At 44.1% G+C, this 13,996-nt stretch overlaps 1 protein-coding gene across 1 annotated transcript; it reads left to right on the forward strand.

Annotated features, from left to right (window-relative positions):
- The first annotated feature begins 121 nt into the window (after window positions 1–121).
- pmm2 (phosphomannomutase 2) lies at window positions 122–13,981 on the forward strand. The gene is made up of 8 exons (XM_033041172.1): window positions 122–251; window positions 1,834–1,945; window positions 3,143–3,219; window positions 4,369–4,460; window positions 4,882–4,981; window positions 7,442–7,517; window positions 9,115–9,230; window positions 12,345–13,981. The coding sequence occupies exons 1-8, from the start codon at window positions 174–176 to the stop codon at window positions 12,468–12,470; spliced, it is 777 nt and encodes a 258-aa protein (XP_032897063.1). The 5' UTR covers window positions 122–173; the 3' UTR covers window positions 12,471–13,981.
- The last annotated feature ends 15 nt before the right edge of the window (window positions 13,982–13,996 follow it).

The raw sequence follows: 13,996 nt of genomic DNA on the forward strand, positions 1-13,996 counted from the left end.
CGCAGCTGGACAGGCAGCCTCTGTGGAGAGGAGATGGAATGGGCGACGTTTCCGGTCCAGACCCTTCTTCAGGGGATCCACGTGTTGTCCCTCGGCGCCGGGCACGCCGGGAAATGTAGTCCGTGACGTCAGCGCTCGGTGTGCGCCTGCGCGGCGCTGTCAGCGGGAGCAAGATGGCGGCGGGCGGTGAGGGTGGCGGTGACGTGTTGTGTCTGTTCGATGTGGACGGCACTCTGACCGACGCCCGTCAGGTAGGGAGTAGAGTGGGCCCGGGCTGGGCTGGGCTGGGCGCACAGGGAGGGGCTGGTGGTGAGAGCGGGGGCCGGGACTGGGCCCGGGACAGCCTGTGGGGCCTGGTCTTCACATGAAGCCGCACACTCACTGGTCACACACACTGTGGACAATAGACAACAGGTGCAGGAGTAGGCCATTCGGCCCTTCGAGCCAGCACCGCCATTCAATGTGATCATGGCTGATCATCCACAATCAGTACCCCATTCCTGCTTTCTCCCCATATCCCCTGACTCCGCTATCTTTAAGAGCCCTATCTAGCTCTCTCTTGAAAGTATCCAGAGAACCTGCCTCAAGCCTGAGGCAGAGAATTCCACAAACTCACAACTCTCTGTATGAAAAAGCGTTTCCTCGTCTCCGTCTTAAATGGCTTCCTCCTTATAGGGTGATTTCACGAAAGGTCACTGGAGCGTAAGCTTGCATCTGAGTAAAATCGATTTCCAAACGCATTGAGAGTTTACGATTATTTAAATGGTAAATGGGTTTTCATTTTGCATGTTAAAACCCACCCGAGAACCATGGGCGATTTTGCAATTTTACTGACGGGTTTCTAACTTTTAATACTTTTCATATAACAAATGAATAAAGATAACAAAGCCAATAATGCCACTTTTGATGAAATGCAGCGAGCAAACGCGATAATTCCCGATATTTTGGATCTTTAAATCTCCACGAAAAATGTCTGCAATCAACTTCCGCCTTTTTGGCCCTTTCAGCTCCCTCTTGTATTTACCTTAGTTTCTATCTTTTTTTTGGACTGTAAATTTAGGTAGCTGTTCCTCACGGTCACCCCGACTGGCTCACTTAATTGCAGCTCAAAACCTGGCCGTTTTCGATGTTTTTAACGGGTGTGAAAGTGCGTGTTTTCCCATCCACTAACATGTACCGGAAGTGACGCTTGTCCCCCAGTTTAAATTTTCGGTCACGTGAGTGGGGATTTACGCTACAGTGACCTTTCGTGAAATCGCCCTATTCTTACACTGTGGCCCCTGGTTCTGCACTCCCCCAACATCTGCAACTCCCAACATGTTTCCTGCCTCTAGCGTGTCCAAACCCTTAACAATCTTATATGTTTCAATGAGATCTCCCCTCATCCTCCTAAACTCCAGAGTATACAAGCCCAGCTGCTCCATTCTCTCAGCATATGACAGTCCCGCCATCCCGGGAATTAACCTTGTAAACCTACGCTGCACTCCCTCAATATCAAGAATGTCCTTCCTCAAATTAGGGGACCAAAACTGCACACAATACTCCAGGTGTGGTCTCACTAGGGCCCTGTACAACTACAGAAGGACCGCTTTGCTCCTATATTCGATTCCTCTTGTTATAAAGACCACTGGTCATCCACACACACACACACACACACACACACACACAGTGGTCATCCACACACACACACACACACACACACAGTGGTCACACACACAGTGGTCACACACACACACTGGTCATCCACACACACAGTGGTCATCCACACACACTGGTCATCCACACAACGTTACCCCCGCTGCCGCTGACCTGCTCCCCGCATTTCTCCCCCAGAGGATCAAGCCGCACATGGCGGAGTTCCTGCAGCGGCTGAGGGCGCGGGTGCGGGTCGGCATTGTCAGCGGCTCCGATGTGGACAAGATCAAGGAGCAGCTGGGCGGCGACGGTGAGTCCAGCGGCCGGGCAGTGGGCTACACTAGTCGGGGGCCGGAGGGGTGAGGGTCGTGTGGGCGGGCAGTGGTCCACACCGGCCCAGAGGTGAGGGTCAGGCGGTGGCCGATGGACCGGGGGGGGGGCGAGGGTCAGGTGGACAGTGCCCCAGCTCCACACTTGCCCATGGTGCACGGTCCCTGCGGCGAGCCCCACCCACAGTGGACATCACTGCGGCTGAGTTGTTTGAGGAGGTGACTAGTCACACAGTTAAACGTGGCTTTCCCCACCATGTACAGCATTGTGTGACAGTGAGCGGCTTGAGCCACAGACTGTCAGTGATGCAGATCACTGGTGCCCTCTATCAGTTTGTTTTAGGTTCTGCACCATAAAACCTATACTACATCCCTGAACATCCTTCAGTTATTCACTACCTTTTGCACTCTTGTGTGCGTGTGTATGCATACGTGCGCACACTGTGTCTGCGCACATATGCATACACACACGCACACAGAGTGCAAAAGGTATATATATACACGTGTGTGTGTATGCATGCGGGAATTCTCTGTTGCATTCATTGTGCAGGGGTGTAAGAAATAGCAGTTTGTTCTTATAATTTTGTAAACCAGCTACATATTTAATTGCATTGAATCTGATTTGATATGTTGGGAGTTGGGAGGTCATGTTGCAGTTGTATAAGATGATGGTGAGACCGCAGTAGAGGAATCAAGGACCAGAGGACATGGGTTCAAGGTGAAGGGGAAAAGATTTAATATGAATCCGAGTGGTAACTTTTTCACTCAAAGGGAGGTGGGTGTATGGAACAAGCTGTCAGAGGAGGTAGTTGAGGCTGGGACTATCCCATCGTTTAAGAAACAGTTGGACAGGTACATGGATAGGACAGGTTTGGAGGGATACGGACCAAGCGCGGGCAAGTGGGACTAGTGTAGCTGGGACATGTTGGCCAGTGTGGGCAAGTTGGGCCGAAGGGCCTGTTTCCACACTCTATCACTCTATGACTCCATATGGAAATTAGAAAAAAGCAGTCATGCAGCAAATTATCAAACGTTTCTTTGCAGAGTTATCAGCTACTTGATGGTTTAGAAGCATAAAAGCAAATAGGTAAACTAGATTGAGTTTGGTTGCATCGTTCCTGAAGAACGTGAGCAACTTGTTTTTACTGGATTGTAAACTTCTTCCATTTTTCTTGCAGTTATTTCAAAAGCCGACTATGTATTTGCTGAAAATGGCTTAGTTGCATATAAAGCTGGACATTTTTTGAACAAACAGGTATGTTTTTACCAAAGGTGATACTCGCCAGAATCAACATATTTTTGAGTAAATGGTTTAACCTAACTAATCCCAATGTTCAAATGGTTGGAACAAACTCGATGGGCTGAATGGCCTAATTCTACTCCTATGTCTTATGAAAGTGAGGGATGAACCAGCAGTTGTTGCAGGGTAGCGCCAATTTGTGCAGTAATAGAGCTGGCACTACTTCATTCTCACTGACCAAACAGTCATAAACGCACCTCCCTTTACAGTGACCGGCCAGACACCATGCAACACGTTCCAGGACATTGTGTGCACTACAGGCGTGCAACACAGAGTAGATGTGTCCAGGACATTGTGTGCACTACACGCGTGCAACACAGAGTAGATGTGTCCAGGACATTGTGTGCACTACAGGCGTGCAACACAGAGTAGATGTGTCCAGGACATTGTGTGCACTACAGGCGTGCAACACAGAGTAGATGTGTCCAGGACATTGTGTGCACTACAGGCGTGCAACACAGAGTAGATGTGTCCAGGACATTGTGTGCACTACAGGCGTGCAACACAGAGTAGATGTGACTGTGCACAGACTGCCATCCATGAGGTGTATCGCGTCAGCCGTAAGTGCATCAGCAATGTCTTCAACCTTTGTCCCTCACTCCTCCAGCACTTGTCAGGTCAGGGGGTGAGGTCTGTTTCAGTGAGGAGTGGAGAACAGAGCATGCTGGCACCAGCACCAAGCGTAGCTACAAATGAGGTGTGATCTCATGAAGCTGCAAGATATGCTGAACAGCAGCAACACAGAGGGTGGTGGGTGTATGGAACAAGCTGCCAGAGGAGGTAGTTGAGGCAGTACTATAAAACACACTTGGATAGATACTTGGATAGGAAAGTTTTAGCGGAATATGGGTCAAATTCAGGCAGATGGGACTACCTTAAATAGGACATCTTGGCCGGCATGGATGAGTTGTGCTGAAGGGCCTGTTTCTGTACTCTATGACTAATAGCGTGCAATAGACAGAACTCTTAGCCAGTGGACCAGACTGAAGCTGTGCCATCAGCCAACATCCTGCATGAACAGAGTCTGGTAACTAATGCCATAGTTCTGCATGAAATGAAACCAACTCGCATGTGTTTTTTAAATGAGTTTTCTCTTTTTTGAAGAGCATCCAGGAGCATATGGGTGAGGAAGTGCTGCAGAACCTGATCAACTATTCTTTAAATTATATGGCCAGGATTAAGTTACCCAGAAAAAGGTAAAACAAAATTAATCTGCAATTAAACCACTTAATTTTGCAATCCTCTTTATTGACATTGAGTAATTATTTTCCACCAATAATCTATCTCTCTAGAGATGCTGCCTGTCCTGCTGAGTTACTCCAGCATAATGAATCTACAAGTCTTGTCAGCTATTAAAAGAGAAAATTTGGAGTTGAGATGAGCCATTTGGTTGAACAGCTTTGGAAAATTAAAGTTAAAACTGTTTCCCCCTAGATATCAGTGGGGATATATTTCCTTCAGATGTGATTTAATTTAACATTAGACAGAAGTGTTTTTATAATGCTAAAGAACACCCTGGGCCATTGGCCAATACTATTTATTTGACCAGACAGGGCAGTTCAAATGTACCCGGTCTAAGCATTGGTGACGGTATATAAAACTACTCTTCCTAAACAGGGGCACCTTTATTGAATTCCGTAATGGAATGCTGAACATCAGTCCCATCGGCAGGAGCTGCAGCCAAGAAGAACGGATTGAATTCTTTGAACTTGATAAAGTAAGTTGATTGTAAAAAGTTGTTCAGCTCTTGGATGATGTACAGGAAATATATATGGAAGGTGCCCAATTAATCTTCACAAATGGAGATAACCAACATCATTGTTAAGCCTGTAACTTCTCCTCAGTCCAGATTGAAACTTCCTTTCTTACCCAAGTTCCATCAGCCACAGCTCCTTGTTTCCACCTTTTCCGCAGAGCCCTAAATGGTCCCAACGGAATGGGACGTGTCTAAGCCTGTGAAAATGATCTGCCCTCAGCTTCCCCGCGTCACCTCATGAGCCCAGTCACCTCACCCTCCATAGATCAAACGAGTAAAGATTCACAGCAAAAAGATCAAATTCCCTCTGATCTTAGGCACTTTGCAAAGATAAGCATGTGAAGGTGGAATGCATATTGTTAAAGGAAAGCGAGTGTCTACCTGGTTGAATGATCAAGGAAGGTATTTGGTGCTAAGAAGGTAAAGGCGGAGGCTTCTCATCTAAAGTCATCCTAATTGTAGTGTAAGTGCAATTGTATTCTCTGAGCTTCGTCACATGGTGGTGCTGTAGCACAACAAAGTCATTGACACTGTTTATGCAGATTTTAAAATGCTCAGTATGTTTTCTATATAATACGAAGTTTCTTAGACGTGACCTGAAACTGAACACAGGGAGCTGGGATAAGCTGCCTCAAGCTTGCCTTGCCATTCAATTATGATGGTGTGTGTAGGAAGAAACTGCAGATGCTAGTTTACACCGAATATAGACACAAAATGCTGGAGTAACTCATCGGAACAGGCAGCGTCTCTGTATAGAAGGAATGGGTGAAGTTTCGGGTCAAGACGTGTCCCGCTGAGTTACTCCAGCATTTTACGATGGTGAATTGTGGTGCTGACTGATCTGCTGCAGGCCCCAACTCTTCTGTCCCTGATTCCCAGAGCACTCGTTCCCTGATCTTTCAAAAATTAATCTACCTCCACATTAAAGTTTTGGTCTCCTAATTTGAGGAAGGACATCCTTGTGATTGAGGCAGTGCAGCGTAGGTTCACGAGATTAATCCCCGGGATGGCAGGACTGACATATTTGGAAAGCTTGGGCTTGTATTCACTGGAATTTAGAAGGATGCGAGGCGATCTTATAGAAACGTATAAGATTATAAATGGAATGGACAAGCTAGATGCAGGAAAAATGCCCCTCTCTTCCAGCTTCCTTCTCTCCCCCTCCCCAACCACCATCACTTAGTCCTCAATGTCCCACAGTATCTGTAATCATTATTTGAATTCTCCTGATCGTATGACAAAAACTGAGTATCTTATGTTTCATTTCCTCATTCTTGAATTGCAAGTTCCATGAACTAATAGCTAATATTCTATTAGCCTTTTTCTTGTTCCTGTTAACTAAAAAACCGGCTGGTATATTTTCAGTTTACACGTAGTTGGAACGGTGCTTACAGATACAAATGTCCTTGTGTAGTGTAACTCTTGCCAGTATTTGCTATTTGTTTTCCTTGTGTTCTGATTAGATGAAATATTAACTGGTTATTTTCATTTTGGTAAAGTATTAATTCAGCCCTTTTGTTCAAAACAGATTGTTTGGAAATTGAATCATATGTTTTGAAAGAACTGCGCATCAGCAGTTTAAAAGCACCTTTTTAATGTGCTGAGGAAAGTAATAGAAACCAAACTCGTAAACTGCAAATAATGTGAAACCTCTAACATTTGATAAAATAAACAAAATACATTGGGATTTTTCTTCTTCAGTTGAATGTAGTTTCTGAAGGGCCTGTCCCACTAACACAACTTTTCAGCGACTGTCTTCGACCTTTAAGCTCAAGCTGGATCAACCGTCAGCGATGAAACCGCGAGCTGGATTGACCGTCAACACACACACACACACACACACACACACACACATCGCAAAGGCATGGGCCAGGGAAAGCGGGGAAGCTCTGTCTGAAATTCACACCCACGATGAACAGGAAGGTAAAAGACGGCTGTCCTTTAGAGAGCGGGGGAAGAGAAGGGAGGGAGAAGGAGTGGAGACATTTTTAAGAAGCCAGACAACTTTTAATAAAGTTTAGTGGGCGTTTAACATTACCGGTCAGTTTACTTACCTTTTTTTTTCTCAACGAGCTTTACCTTCCACTACCTTTGATTACCTACGATAGCATTACGACCTACCTCGACTAAGCCTACGAGTAAAAAAGTATCGACTTTTCCCATGGCGACCTTTTTTTACTCGTGGGCATTTTTCAGCATGCTGAAAAAACCGCCTCGACCTAGCTGAGGCCTCGAGTACGCGGGGACCACTCTCGAGCATGAAGGAGTTACAAAGACCTCCTAGGACCTCGTGTTGACCATCCTGCGAGTATGAGTCAAGGGCAAACTCTTATAAACTTGCGAATTAGCTCACCGCAGTGGGACAGCACCTTTACCGTTTTTATAGTTTGGCATTTAAAAATGTGCTTTGTTTTGCAACAGGAAGAAAAGATCAGAGAAAAGTTTGTGGCTGATTTACAAAAAGAATTTGCAGGGAAAGGACTCACATTTTCTATAGGTAACTTTAATTTTCTCTTTCCAGTGGTGGGAAAGCTTTGGGATTATTTCTACGGTAAAAACAAAACTAGGAAATCTTTATTTCTCTACAGCACCTCACTAGAATTTTATCAAATAGTTTTGTAAAATAGCAGGGTGCTGTAAAAAGCTGTGGTTCTATTATATATATTAATTTTTAATTTCTCAATTAATTGGCATTATGTTATGCAAATAACAATTGCATTGAGATAGGAAATAACAATCTCATTTAGGGGTAAGTTTACAGTACTCTGTTGTTTGAAGAACTACTTGGAGGCCTGAAATGTGGATGTCATTTAAACAATCACTATTTAAACGTGTTATGGGGAGGTGAAGTAGGATCTGAGAATCAAAATCAGTTTTGCATCTATTATATAATGATAATATACGTTGATTTGGTTGTGTCTATTTCTGTTGAGGCTCTGGGAACTCTGTGATCCAGCGTATAATTTTGAGAAGCCCACCCCCTCTGATATTTGTGCTTCAATGATGCCAAATACCCCAATATTAACCTATTCAAATGGTGTTCTCAGACTTGATGCACATCTCACACTTCCTTGCGTCCATAGTTCTAGTCCCGATCTCATCTGTGTTTCATGGCATGGAGTCTTGACCGACCTCTCAACGTGATTGGATGCCTGTTCCATGGAGCAGTCTGGTATCTTTATATATCATGAACGTGTGTGTCAAAGACCACTTTCCATGATGCAATCCAGTCATTCAATGGAACGGGTTGGAAGGCTGCTTCTTATTACCCATGTTTTAATTAATATATCCTTCTGTCTCTAACAGAATGTATATACTGTTGTACACCTCAAAGAATTAAAAACACCAGAAATAATTAAGTAGAACTTCATTTATTCAATTTCATTATGCACAATACATTTATTCTTAGGCAGTTTGGTACAAATCAATTTCATTTGAATTCTGCGAGTGAACCTGCAGAAAACTCAACAGAAATAGACACGACCAAATCCAACGTGTATTGTCACTACACAAAAGTTGCAAAACTGATTTTGATTCTCAGATCCTACTTGGCCTCCCCATAACACGTTTAAACCAGATTGAATCGATGTGCAAGGCCAGACACAAACTCCTTGTGTTCACTCTGTGGTTTAATACTAAATTGCAGACATTTATGTCAAAGGCAATTGAGTTTGTGTCTGGCCTCGCACATTGTATTAAAGCACAGAGTGAACACTATTGAGCTTGTGTCTGGCCTCGCACATTGTATTAAAGCACAGAGTGAACACTATTGAGCTTGTGTCTGGCCTCGCACATTGTATTAAACCTGGTTTTGTTGCTCATTACAGTCGGAATGATCAACATTTTTACTATTTGTAAAGACTTCACAGATCAGTGGGTGATTAGTTTAGATATCAGACCAAATTGTAGTGGCTGATTGGGTATCTACCCTAAGGAAGTTGACGATGGGTTTGTGTTAATCTGATTACGGCAATAACAAACATGTTGTGTCTTGTTTATATAGTTATTAGCACACAGGTTTCTGCATGGACACCTGTAAACATGCAAATGTACAGGGTCATTCTAAACCAGCTTTACTCTCCCCACTGTTCTAGGTGGACAGATCAGCTTCGACGTGTTTCCAGATGGGTGGGATAAGCGATATTGTCTGGGAATCCTCGAGGGTGATAACTTGAAGGCCATACACTTCTTTGGAGATAAAACATCACCAGTGAGTAAAGAGCTTTAATCCTGCAGTAATCATTTCATTGACATTTCAAGTGGAACGAGAGCTGGAACTCAATGTGATGCAACATGAAGTGCAGACCTTCCTCTGCTCCACCCACAGGTGCTCATCACATTCTTCACAGCTCCCCTCCCTCATTACACTGCCCCATATCCTTTCTTCAATATCCCCTCCTTTCTCTTGGCCCTCCCCTCTCCCACTTTGACGCTAGCCAGTTAGGAATTGTTTAATGCCAAGATTGACCAGCTACAATAATTTTCACTTGTGAATTAAAGCAAATGCTTGAGTTTTGAAACATTTTGAACACAAATTCTGCTTGACCTTTATTACCAAATTATGGATTTATTCTCGTTTGTTACTCTTTAGATTTGCTCAGGGAAGGTAAGTGGTTAATGGAGAACATGCTGAAGCTAGACCCAACAAGCTGGAGAAACTCAGCGGGTCAGACAGCATCTCGAGAGAAAACAAATAGGTGACATTTTGGCACTCAACCCGAAATGTCACCGATTCCTTTTCTCCAGAGATGCTGACTGACATGCTGAGTTACTCCAGCTTTTTGTGTTTATCTTCAGTTTAAACCAGCATCTACACTTCCTTCCTACACACTGAGTTGGTGCAACAGGATGCACAGTCCTGCTGCACACTCTCTTCCTGCTACAGTATGGGGAAAGGCAGGGCTCTGTGCCAGGTTTCTGGTCAGCAGCATCTTAATAACAGGGGGTTATGTGGCTCTTAGAACCAGCAACCATGTGTGGGGCAGTAGATAGTGGACCAAGTGTCTGTCCCTCGTCATGCTTCATACTTGACACTCTCCCAGTCGCTGCCTGCTGGGCTCGAATGCCAGCATCAGTGGTCTGGCCCACATGAGCGAGTCCAAACAGCGGTGCTATGCTAGAGAGTTCAGCCAAGCAGTTGGATTTGACTCTTGCTGGCCTGCAGAACAGTGCTTCCATTTTGTGCCATCACTAAATCAGGTCCCTGCAATACATGAACTAAAAATATATTTTAAAACAGATGTTAGTAGTTTACACTGTAAGGTGAAACAGGATCTTCTTGGCTGTTCTCTCCTGATTGCTAAGCAGTAAATTACTGGCAGCTGCTCTACCGTTGGTCTGGTCCAACCACAACAATACTGTCAGACTGTAAATTATGCAACTGTTGAAATGTACAAGTCTCTGATAAATCTCATGATTAAGGGAGACATGAATTGATGCTGGTGTAATTGATGCTGGTGTAAACGTGGTGGTGCTCCAGGGAACCACACAGTCTAGATTCCAGACAAGCTTGTTTCTTTTGCTCCTGTCTGGCTTCATTGAAGAATTGTTGCAGATCAATAGACAATAGGAGCAGGAGTACGTCATTTTGCCTTTCGAGCCAGCACCGCCATTCAATGTGATCATGGCTGATCATCCCCAATCAGTACCCCTTTCCTGCCTTCTCCCCATACCCCCTGACTCAGCTATTTTTAAGAGCCGTATCTTGAAAGCATCCAGAGAACCGGCCTCCACCGAGGCAGAGAATTCCACACACTCACCACTCTCTGTGAGGAAAAAGTGTTTCCTCGTCTCCATTCTAAATGGCTTACTCCTTATTCTTAAACTGTGGCCCCTGGTTCTGGATTCCCCCAACTTCGGGAACATGTTTCCTGCCTCTAACGTGTCCAAGCCCTTAACAATCTTATATGTCTCAATGAGATCCCCTCTCATCCTTCTAAACTCCAGAGTGTACAAGCCCAGCTGCTCCATTCTCTCAGCATATGACAGTCCATCCAGCCTGGGAATTAACCTTGTAAACCTACTCTGCAATCCCTCAATAGCAAGAATGTCCTTCCTCAAATTAGCAGACCTTAAACTGCACACAATACTCCAGGTGTGGTCTCACTAGGGCTCTGTACAACTGCAGAAGGACCTCTTTGCTCCTATATTTGATTCCTCTTGTTATAAGATCATTCTTGTAAAAGTTGTCTCTTATCAAAAAGCAACCATTGAGAGTAATTATTAACACCCAGCTGAAGGCCTGAGTCGTTCCATCAGCTTCCTGGCACAAAGTGAACAAGGGGATTATGATGTATGTGAAGTTGATCAAGTTGACCACCAGGAGGCAGCCCAGGGCACGTTTATAACATACCAGCAAGCTGTCGCTGCCTACCGACTTCCTTTTCTTCCAAAGCAGTCCCTCAGTATGATTTACTTCCAGTCTAGTTGCAAGGACAGCGAGGCATCTGATGCAATGTGATACTTGCACAGATGGGGCAGGACAAACATGTAGATCGTTTTTGGGGTAGTACACTCCTTTTGCGGGGCTTCTGTGTGCGCCTGATGCATGGGCTCAAGATCTTAAACCATTCCCAATACTTTCTTCTCCACTCTGAGCCGCCAAGGGCCAGAGATTCCCAGGATCGGTAGGGGTGTTGTGTTTCTTTGAGCACGTCCTTGAATCGTGGAAACTGGTGGGCCGACGTCCTGTTGGACCTTAGGTCACCAGCAGAGGAAGATGACAGAGTATGGGTGGGTCGATTCATGGTGAAATCAAGTCTACTCTGCCATTCAATCATGGCTGATCTATCTTTCTCCCTCAGCCCATTCTCCTGCCTTAACCTTGTAACAAAAGTTAGAACTAACATACTTCTCAACTTAAGAGTTAAATATCTACCTCACTGAATTATAGATGCAAGGTCAGTAAGATATGAGGAAAGTTATCTGGAGCAGTACAGCTGCACTACCACCCTCATCCTCCCTTCTAAATAAGAAATGCTGGATCATTCAGCAGCTCGGGCAGCATCTGTGGTAAACAGACACAGTTTGGGATGACGACCTTTGATCAGAATTGTTTCCTGCATGTGCGGTTTGGATTTTCATGGTATAAAAAATACCTCCATTACAAAAACATTCAAACTGGAATTCCTATGCAAGGTCTGTTCAACACCGAATGATTCAGACTATACAACCTTAAAAACTGCAGTAAGCATGGTTTGTGTCTTGTATAGAGCTTCTGGTCTAATATCCACAAGATCCCAATTTAAAACTCCACTAAATAATCTAAATCTTTGTTAGTCAGTAATGAATTCTTCCCTGAAGACAATCTGTTTTCTATTTGCAGGGTGGGAACGATTATGAAATTTACAGTGATCCCCGGACCATTGGTCATACTGTCACGTGCCCAGCGGACACACAGAGAATTTGTGAGGAGCTGTTCTTCAACTCTGGGGCCAGTATTCCATCCTAAATTTGTGAACATTGGAATTTCCAACATCATGAAGAAATATACTTGAATTGAGTCAACCATCGTCAGCAATGGAGACTCTGTATGTAGACAATAATCCCGGAAACAATCCCTCTTGTGACGGAACAAGATCTGACGGTCAGTAGCCAGTGTATTTATTAAAGGTAAAGCAGAATCTGACATGGATATTAAACTGATACTTTGACAGTTAGAAATTGTATAACTGGCACTAGTCGCATAATATACACATAATGCTGGAGTAACTCAGTGGGACAGGCAGGAATAGGTGATGTTTCGGGTCGAGACCTTTCTTCAGTCTGAAACGTCACCCATTCCTTCCATCCAGAGATGAGTAACTCCAGCATTTTGTGTCTATCGGCGATATAAACCAGCATCTGCAGTTCCATCCTACACACTACGTGTATAACATGGATTAGGTTGGGAGCTGATGTCATAAGAGAACCCTCAAAGATGCCATTCCTTTAGACTTATTTTCCATAAAATTAATCAGCTAAATTGCCAACTGGGAAGTTTGGACCAAAGTTGTTAGCGGGCATAAAAACACTGGTACTTGTATCTTCATTGGGTGCTTTGTGCAGGTCACACAGAAGGATGTTGTACTTTGTCAGAAACTCTACTGTAGCAATTTTGATTATTGTTGACAATTGGGTGAGATTTCAAAACACTCGTTCAAATCATTGTTGTTATTATGCAAAGGTTTATTGTCATGGGATCATTTTAATGAAAATAAAACAGCTCCTGGTGTTTACCCAGAATTGGGAAATCAATAAGCAACGGTCATTATTTTAAGGTGAGAGGGGAAAGATTCAATAGGAATCTGAGGGTCAACTTATTCCACACAGAGGGTGGTGGGTATATGGGACGAGGAGTAGTTGAGGCAGCTACTATAAAGACATTTGGACAGGTACATGGGCCAAATGCAGGCAGGTGGGACTAGTTAATGTAGATGGGGCATCTTGGTCAGCATGGGGAAGTTGGGCTAAAGGGCCTGCTTCCATGATGTATGACTCTAAAACTATTTTCCATTGTTTCATAATTGTTTTTTTGGGGGACTCCACATATACAGTTCAAATCCTTTTTCAAGTGTTTGAATCACAACCATGCTTGCAGGTAATATATGATAGTACACACTGCATTATAAACGATGCTACCTCCAGCCATGTACCTGTGAAATAGAGACAGCAACCCAAGGTAGTACCGACTGGTGTATCCCCCATAGTGGCAAAGCAATTTTAACTGCTGGTTGCAGCCATTCAATACAACAATGTAAAAACTTACCTTGAACATGACATGGATTTCACTGGAAAAAGCCAGTCCTAAATGCAGTCCTTATGAAGTTTAATAGGTCAGCATCATACAGCCGTTTCCTCCTGACTGAATTAGGTAGGAGTGTATGTAATAGATCAGTGTGCAAGATTGAATCCACAAACTGTGACGTGTAATTTGGTGAAATGAAAGGCATATTTTTAAATCAATAAATAATTTATCAGGCCTATCTGTGTGCTGTT

Source organism: Amblyraja radiata, chromosome 22 (assembly GCF_010909765.2).
Source record: "Amblyraja radiata isolate CabotCenter1 chromosome 22, sAmbRad1.1.pri, whole genome shotgun sequence".
Taxonomy (NCBI): Eukaryota; Metazoa; Chordata; class Chondrichthyes; order Rajiformes; family Rajidae; genus Amblyraja; species Amblyraja radiata.

Excerpts from the sequence above, each read along its gene's own strand:
- pmm2 (XM_033041172.1), top strand. The coding sequence starts at position 174 with ATGGCGGCGGGCGGTGAGGGTGGCGGTGACGTGTTGTGTCTGTTCGAT. Across the intron at positions 252-1,833 it reads CTCTGACCGACGCCCGTCAG|AGGATCAAGCCGCACATGGC; the intron begins GTAGGGAGTAGA and ends TTTCTCCCCCAG. Across the intron at positions 9,231-12,344 it reads TTGGAGATAAAACATCACCA|GGTGGGAACGATTATGAAAT; the intron begins GTGAGTAAAGAG and ends TTCTATTTGCAG.